This window comes from Protomyctophum bolini, assembly GCF_963924005.1.
Source record: "Protomyctophum bolini genome assembly, chromosome: 9".
NCBI classification, from domain to species: domain Eukaryota; kingdom Metazoa; phylum Chordata; class Actinopteri; order Myctophiformes; family Myctophidae; genus Protomyctophum; species Protomyctophum bolini.
The window spans coordinates 47941811-47951215 of record NC_137870.1 but is presented as its reverse complement, the minus strand read 5'-3'; the positions used below and the strand labels follow the sequence as shown (position 1 = coordinate 47951215).

Sequence of the window (9405 nt, the reverse complement as noted above, 5' to 3'; positions counted from 1 at the left end):
CCACATGTTAGCATTTAGAGCAGCTCATGTTACCACATGTTAGCATTTAGAGCAGCTCATGTTACCACAGCATTTAGAGCAGCATTACCACATGTTAGCATTTAGAGCAGCTTACATGCAGTGAGCAGCAGTGAGGACCCAACAGGACGCGATGAGGACGCCTCCACAGGCGTGTCTGAACTTGTCAGATGAGTTTTTGTCTCTGCGCTGCAGGGACACCTGCCACGGATGGTCTCCAGGACGGGACAGAGTGCCTCGGCTGATCCTGAGTTCATTGCCGGTCGGGTCCGTGAGCCTGCCGCACTGGCCTGGGTCAAATGGAGACAACTAGAGCATGAGAGCCAGGGAGATAAGTGTGTGTGTGTGTGTGTGTGTGTGTGTGTGTGTGTGTGTGTGTGTGTGTGGTACATGAACATGCATTTTGTAGGCTAATGTGGGAATAATGTTGTTTTTATCGACCATTATTTGGGAAATGACCTGGTCATGTATGATGCAGTCTGACACATGGATGTTGAAATGACCTGGTCATGTATGATGCAGTCTGACACATGGATGTTGAAATGACCTGGTCATGCATGATGCAGTCTGACACATGGATGTTGTCAGTTACTACTGAGTAGTCGGATGTCAAGAACTTCCACAGAAAAGTTAGAATTTCAAGGGAAAGTGTAAAACATCGTGTTACCGCGGCGCAGTGTTTAATCGCCTGGTAGAGACAGATATGATCAATTAAACTTACCGTAATATCAAAAAACAACAACAGCCATTAAGTCATCAATAATGTTTTTAGAACATAGTTAATTCTAAGTAATTGTAACTTGGCAGGGATTCATCGTTTGGCAAAGTGCTGTTCACTATTTAAAGGTATATTCAGTGATTTCACTTAATTCAAATATCACTTCTTTTTTTGTTTTGTTGTGATAATCCTCCCGCGACCGGGAGCCAGTGGAGGGAGCGGAGCAGGGGGGAGACATGTGAGAATTTTGGCTGGTTGAAGACCAAGCGAGCTGCGGCATTTTGGATCAGCTGGAGAGGCTTAAGTGCACATGCTGGTAGGCCAGTAAGGAGGGAGTTACAATAGTCGAGTTTTGATATTTTAATATGCAGGATTTACACCCGGGTTCTGTGCGCGCACCACTGGTCGCATAGAGTGTGTGGCATAGAAATGGTATTCACTCCTTCAAAGATCTTTATATTGATTTCTACAGATACGACATTTTTTAACACAACACACTGCTTCATTTCCAAACATACCTCCCAACTCATCAATGGAATCTATATTTCTACCTGACCCATTGCTCAAAGGAGGTGTTTCTATTATTTATAATTCTCTCTTATGTTTAGATAATAATGCCTCCTTGGAGTATTTAAAAACTGCTTGGGAAAACGATTTAGGAATATCTATCACTGACGAGCAATGGTCTACATCTCAAAAGTTTTGGCACTCTTCTTCAGTATGTGCCAGGCACGGTCTTATACAGTTTAAAATATTACACAGGTTACATTTGTTCAAAGAAAAAATCAACAGAATGTATCCAAATGTGAATCCAGCCTGCGACATCCACTCTAGCTCATATGTTCTGGCATTGCACTAAACTCACATCATATTGGCAAAGTATATTTAAATCACTGTCAGACATTGTTGAAAGACCTTTTGACGCGGATCCACTGACAGCAGTTCTGGGAGTCAGGGGGCCCGGGGTCAAACTGTTTAATAAAAAAGGAATTGCGTGTTTTTTTCTTTGTTTTATTTTTTCTCATTTAAAAAAGAATGTCTGTAATTCACTTAATTTACAACAACATGTTGGAAAAGTTTGAGAGCAAGAGTGTCTGTTCTGTTGTCTGTTTTGTTTGTCTGTTCACACTTGTCATTGTTTAACTGTTTTTTGTTTTTTCACATTTATATGTCTTTTTTATTATGTATTGTATGTGGAACATTTACATTGCCTGTTATTTTTTTCATTTTTATAATTGAACTCATTATCATTGTCGATAATATTCTGATGTCATACAAAAAATGCCTAATAAAAACAGTATTAATATATATATATATATATATGCAGGATTTACACACTGCTTTAGCTTGTATTCATTGCCATGTTTTAAACTGTATTTCCTGTACGTTTGAAACAGCTATGGTTTGTGTTGTGTGTATAAACACTGCATAATAATACCCCACTTCCAAATGAATGGTGTTGGTAGCCTACTTGGAATTTGTGTTCTATGAACATCGTTTATTAATTAATGGCTTTTTAAGCGTAATCGATAGTTCATTGAGGCGTGGAAGGCAGAAGGTTATTATATGTGTGTATGTATGTATATATGTGTGTGTATATATATATATATATATATATATATATACCACCTCCCTGGCCTCCTCCCTGTAGTTCTTATTCCAGGCGTTATGGGATATTAATTTATTGTATTGTTAATTGTGTTGAATCATGTGTTGATGGGTTATTACTGTGTATTTTTGTTCATGGATTATTGTATCTTTGGCTCTGCTCTGGGGAGTCATTGATATCAGAGCTGTGTCTCAGTGCACAGATAATCAGATAATGTCTCGGTACGCAGATTATCCGATATCACATGAGCAGAGCCACACCGCCATACTAACATGCAGTAGCTTTGCAATAAATGGTTTATGGTCAACCTGAGCTGAAGTGTGTCAATGAACTTTGATGATCATATCTATAGAAAAGTGTCTCTTACCAAGCAAATATATCAGGCCACTGTGTTGTGTTGGATCATGTCCAGCAGTAAAGGAAAACATTCCTAGGCTTGTTTCATTTTCTAAAGTAGCGTTCCTTGTCGAGTGGAAACAAGGATCTGTGCCTGTGATCTGGCAATCCACGCCTACTTTTAAATTAGTAGTATTTTAAAGCATCTGCGTTTGAAAACCCAACACCCCACTGTTTATTCCGGTTGGGAGAACTCTGAACTTTACCCCATAGCTCCACCCCCCAGCTATATTGATGACACAACGCCGTGTGTATGTATCAACACTGGTACTGACGACGAACGTACACTTACCTTCACATTTCAGAGTTAAAGGTGTCCATTTCCCAGCCACACACCTCACATAGTTGCGTCCTCTTTTCATAGTATATCCCACTATGCACTCGTACAGCACCGTCGCTCTGGGTGCGTACCTGGTCGTCATCGGGGTGATCATGATTCTGTTCGAACTGTAGACCTCTGGAGGGTCACAGTACGTTGGAAGCTTACCTGTGGAGAGATGTGTGTATTGTGTATTTTTATTGTGTATTATTTGAACGTCTCATTACTAAATCGCCGCTACCTCGCGGTTACGCCTCTGATGACTTTTAACCCATTCTGGACGGGAAACACCCTTTTTGGTGTTTTAAGCATGATAAATAGCAGATCAAGCTCATAGCAGCCACGCTATGAGCTTGATGTGCTATTTTTGAAGAATCTTGAAAATGTGGTGCAAATCTTTGAATATATATATTCTTTCACAGTGAACGTTTTTAACTCGAATCTTTGCTTCTGGGGGGGGGGGGTTCCTGGAACAACATATTTTCACACGGGGTCAGCGGCTAATTACATATATTTGTGGGGGTCCTTGACATGAAAATGTTTGAGAATGACTGACATAGAAAATTTGTTTTTTTTCAGAAAACTGATTTAGAAGGCATTTGTAGAATCGTCCTCGGATCTAAATGGGTTAAAAAGACAGTAGCCATTTTAGCTTTAGTCGATTAGACTTCCGGTTAATTTCGCAGTGAATTTTGGGGTCTTATAAAATACAGGGTATCTATCTGGCTGCACATTTTCATGACGGCTATTGCAGCTGTTGTTTGTGGTCTGTAAAAACTATAAGATGTTTTACTTTAGTTCACTTACGCTGAACATCTAGAGAGTGTGCTGATGACCTCTGGGATCCATGTGTGTTTTTCACCAGACAGATGTAGCGTCCAGAGTCTCCAGGAGACACATTGTTAATCACCAGCTGAGGACCAGTGGAGATGGATCTGTGGTCTTTGTACCAGGTGTAGGTGTCTACTGGTGGGTTGGCTTCACTGCTGCAGATCAGAGTAACTGTGCTGCCCTCAACAACGCCTCCTGGTGGACTCACTGATACTGAGGGCTTTTCTGGAGGGTCTGTGGAAGAATAAACATTGATGCACTCAAATAGCACTGTTATTATGATATGGACAACACTTTAACTGTATATGTTTATGTTCATGCATAGCCAATCCCACCCCAATACACGCACGCACACATCATCATCAATATAATTAGATAATTGATATAAATATATATATAAATCAAAAACTCACAGTGCACATCAACAGTGACTGAAGGTGAATTGACTCCAGCGATGTCGTTCCAAGCCTCACAGTGGTATTTTCCACTGTGACTGGGCTGGACGTTAGAGATGATCATTGTGTTCTTCTGTGCCACGACCGTGTTGTCTTTGTAAAGGATGTAGCTCTGGATTGGTGGATGTGACCCACTGGCGCTGCAGGTCAGAGTGACTGAGCTTCCTTTGACAACATCTCCTGGTGGATCTACGGCCAAAAGGACATTCTTGGGACCATCTGTTGGAGAAAGATGTATATCTGTTTTACAGTCCTCCTCATCAGTTGTTTATGTTGTTTACGTGCTTCCTTGGCCCGGACCAACCACTGAGATCTCTGAGAAACTAGAAATATAATTCACCTGCAACACTGCCTACTCACTCTGCAGTAAACAAACCGACACACAGTATAAATGTGTACAGGCTATCTGAACATTCATAAAGTGACAATGTAATGATTCTAAAGACCAAATTGTCAAACTTTACCTAAGGAAGAGGCAAACATTGTGAAATATAGGCGATCTACAAACTCACAATGCCTCGCACTGCTTGCAGGTGTGGGGGTTGAACTATTGTAGATTGTGAGGCTGGGGGGTGTATACTATTGTAGATTGTCAGGTTGGGGGGTTGAACTATTGTAGATTAGATTTTAGTTGTGTAGTGGTAGTTTACCGTGTGTAGTAGACAGCGTAGTGGTAGGTGTTGTAGTTGTTACTGTAAAAAAGGAAAACAACAGTCAGGCCTGCAGCGCTACCCCAAAAGAAAAGAGGCATTCGACAATTTACTATTTAGGCATTTATCAGACGCTGTTAACACAACCGTTGCTGGGATTCCTTCAAAATAGTTTTTTTGTGTTTTAAGCATGAAAAATAGCAGATCAAGCTCATAGCAGCCACGCTATGAGCTTGTAGATCTACTATTTTTGAAGAATCTTGAAAATGTGGTGCAAATCTTTGAATATATATATTATTTCACAGTGAACGTTTTTAACTGGATGTTTGTAGGATTTATTTAAAATGACTCTTAATATAATCTATAGCCATGTTTTTCCCCTCAGTGGAAAAAAAATGCGTATCAAATTTTTTTATATTCTATTTATTCTATTCTATTCTAGACTGGAAATTCAGGAATGATCTAGCAGCTGTAATACAAAACAATACAGTACATTAGAATGGAAAACAAAAGAGTTTTACATGTTTCCAGCAGCACATCGGCAGAGATGTATGTCTCTTTAACAGTCCTCTTTATCACTATCATGTGTTGTTCACCTGCTTCCTAGGGAGGCAGTCAGACGTGCTGGTGACAGCATAGCCTGCAGGCCCAGCCAGCGTGCTTTCTGGTCTAGAGGGGCGGGTAAGCCTGGCCCAGCCAGCGTGCTTTCTGGTCTAGAGGGGCGGGTAAGCCTGGCCCAGCCAGCGTGCTTTCTGGTCTAGAGGGGCGTGTAGCCTGGCCCAGCCAGTATGCTTTCTGGTCTAGAGGGGCGTGTAGCCTGGCCCAGCCAGCGTGCTTTCTGGTCTAGAGGGGCGGGTAAGCCTGGCCCAGCCAGTATGCTTTCTGGTCTAGAGGGGCGGGTAAGCCTGGCCCAGCCAGTATGCTTTCTGGTCTAGAGGGGCGGGTAGCCTGGCCCAGCTAGCGTGCTTTCTGGTCTAGAGGGGCGTGTAAGCCTGGCCCAGCCAGCGTGCTTTCTGGTCTAGAGGGGCGGGTAGCCTGGCCCAGCCAGCGTGCTTTCTGGGGTCGGGCTCACATGGAGCACGCGCTGGACTATTAAATATTGTGTTTCGAACATTGTGTCTAATAGGTGGTTGCTAGGGTACAACAGATGGTTGCTAGGACCTAATAGGTGGTTGCTAGGGTACAACGGGTGGTTGCTAGGGCCTAAAAGGTGGTTGCTAGGGTACAACAGGTGGTTGCTAGGGTCTTAAAGCAGCTGTTAGGCTCCACTGTAGCTAAATGGCATTTCCCCATTGAAATTAATGAATGTGTGCGTGTGTGTGCGTGCGTGCGTGCGTGATGACAAGAGTGACGCTCACTTCACACGGGTGTGATTTTTTTAGGGTTAAACAGTGCTGCTAGGGCCTAATAGGTGGTTGATATAGGGCCTAACAGGTGGTTGCTAGGGCAAACAAATAATTACAAAGAATATAAACAAACAAAAAATGTGTTGTAACCTGCCGTTTTTTTATTTTTTTTCTAAATCTTTGTTTGGCCCAAAACATTGTGTTTGTTGTCATGATGTGTCACGACTCCAGTTGTCTTTGTCCGCGGCGTAAACGTCTTTAAATAAATACTTTCTGAAAAGTCTATGAGGAAATTAATTGGCAAGTGTGGGGTTCCCATGGCAATCAATTGGCTGAGGCAGAGGCTGGAAATTGCACAGGTGAGAGGATTTAGGCTGACAAGCTGAAAATGCGGCACAGTGCAACACGTTTTCAGCTTGTAGATCTGCTATTTTTGAATTGGAATCCTGAAAACTAACATTTTTATTTAATTTCAGATTAATGTAGTTTAGGCCTATACTTCTGTTAACTTCATGGGTCATGTTTGGAAATCAATAATATATCAATATTCCAATGTTAACCTGCGGGCCACAACACGCACACGTGCACACACACACACACACACACCCCACACACCCCCCCCCCCCCCACACACACACACACACACACACACACACACACACACACACACACACACACACACGTTGAGTGATTATTTAGATTGATTAGCGTGGCTAATTCCATCATCTCTATTTACCTACCTCAACCTTTATTTTATTTTATTTATAGTAGTTAACATTCCTCACTGACAGGCACCAACTCTTCTGTATTTCTAACCAGTGTCACGCCTCCTCAGGAGGCTTGGCTCAGATCTGAACCTTAGGAACCTGTTGCGACCGCATGCCCTCGCTGACGTCGACCCCAGGCAGGATTTGAACCCACAGCCTTCCACATGCTCTAACCACTACACTACTACTGTGATTAGGGCATTCTCAAATCTTTCATTTGAGTTAGGTGTTGTTCTGTCATGCTCAGAACAGCTGGAGGTCTCTCTACACAAACTCATGCATGGATCAATAGTGTGTTATGAATCTACAGCAACACATTGTGGAATAAAGTGGGATGTAGTTGTGAAATAGTGTTTATAACTCACCAGAGACAGTGATATAAACTGAGTTGCTGTAATGTGTGTAGTATGGTGGGTCTCCTCTCCCTCCTCGACATCGGTATTGTCCACTCTCTGAGACACTGGAGGGACTGAATGTGTAGGTTGATCCACCTGTCTTCACTAGATTAGACTCACTGACCCAGTAGATGGTCCATGAAGCTGTACTGTCTTCCACAGTACAGGTGAGAGTCACACTGCCAGATACCAGTACACTGGATCTGTCTGATACCAGTTTAGGCGTTGGTTTAGCTGTGTGGTTTATGACAGAGAAAGAAAATCACACTTGTGTTGTGTGAAGTGAGGGGCGCTCTTACATCATGCATCATCACATTCCGTGCTGCTCAGCCAATCAAATAATCACATTCCCCGTGGTACAAAGACACAAAGCTGTGCATAGCGCCCCTCAAAAAAAAAAAAAAAACCTGCACGCACGCACGCACCCACGCACGCACGCACGCACGCACACACACACACACACACACACGTCAGGCAGAGAGTAATGTTAGGATACCACCCCCTCTGCCCTGAAGCACCGCTGATTATCAAGTCCCATTGCCCACATCCTTTTACATATACATGTATCTCTTTATGGCTACAGTACTACAGAACCATAGTTAAACAATCATATTAATGTCATGTTATTATCATGAACATAATGTCAGTGAGTAAGTGATGATGTGACTTACCTGATACCGTCCAGGTGACTTTATCACTTTGTTTCACAACAATCAGGACATCCTCTGTAAGACGACCGGTACACTGGTATTCACCACTGAAGCTTGTGCTCTGTGGCGTTATCGTAAATGTATAAGGATTCTGACCAGAGTAGTTATTGGAAGCAGCACCATCTCTGTCTATTGTATAAGACCAGTCCTTCTCTCCTTCATTCATGTCACATGTGAACGTAACAGTCTCTCCAGTGAATGCTGGGTTGGGCAGAACGGTCAGAACAGCCGGAGGTCTCTCTATACACAAACACATGGATCAATAATGTGTTATGATTAAGACCATGCAGTGGAATATAGTGGAACAGAGTAGAGCAGTGGGCGTGGTTTTTCTGGTTCCACTGAAAAATCGGCCTTTTCTTTTTTTCATAATGGACATACAAACATATTTTTAAGTCTATATAATCAAGCCATCCAGCAAAGGATAAAACCTTTGATTCTGTGGGGAGACAAAAAAATTAACCCTATGAAAACAATATTGTGTTTATAACTCACTAGAGACAGTGATAGACACCGAGCTGCTGTACTGTGTGTAGTATGGTGGGTCTCCTCTCCCTCCTCGACACCTGTAGATTAGTGTCCCTGGGTCACGGGGCCTGAATGTGTAGGTTGATCCATGTGTCACCTTCACTGGTTCAGAGACTCTGGACCAGTAGATGTTCCATGAAGCTGTACTGTCTTCCACAGTACAGGTGAGAGTCACACTGTCAGATACCAGTACACTGGTTCTGTCTGATACCAGTGTAGGCGTTGGTGTATCTGCGTGGTTTATGACAGAGAAAGAAAATCACACTTGTGTTGTGTGAAGTGAGGGGCGCTCTTACATCATGCATCATCACATTCCGTGCTGCTCAGCCAATCAAATAATCACATTCCCCGTGGTACAAAGACACAAAGCTGTGCATAGCGCCCCTCAAAAAAAAAAAAAAAACCTGCACGCACGCACGCACCCACGCACGCACACACACACACACGTCAGGCAGAGAGTAATGTTAGGATACCACCCCCTCTGCCCTGAAGCACCGCTGATTATCAAGTCCCATTGCCCACATCCTTTTACATATACATGTATCTCTTTATGGCTACAGTACTACAGAACCATAGTTAAACAATCATATTAATGTCATGTTATTATCATGAACATAATGTCAGTGAGTAAGTGATGATGTGACTTACCTGATACCGTCCAGG

General features: G+C 42.7%; 1 protein-coding gene across 1 annotated transcript in view; it reads right to left on the bottom strand.

Annotated features, from left to right (window-relative positions):
- Positions 1 to 3859: 3859 nt before the first annotated feature.
- Positions 3860 to 9405, bottom strand: part of LOC308321915 (apolipoprotein(a)-like) — a gene marked incomplete at its 3' end in the record, with an annotated part of 666829 nt that continues 661283 nt past the window's right edge. The window contains exons 28-29 of the mRNA XM_080773013.1: positions 4305 to 4565; positions 3860 to 4125 (exon numbers count right to left, since the gene is read on the bottom strand). Coding sequence (XP_080629139.1) covers positions 3860 to 4125; positions 4305 to 4565 — 527 coding nt within the window. The remainder of the gene's footprint in view (positions 4126 to 4304; positions 4566 to 9405) is intronic.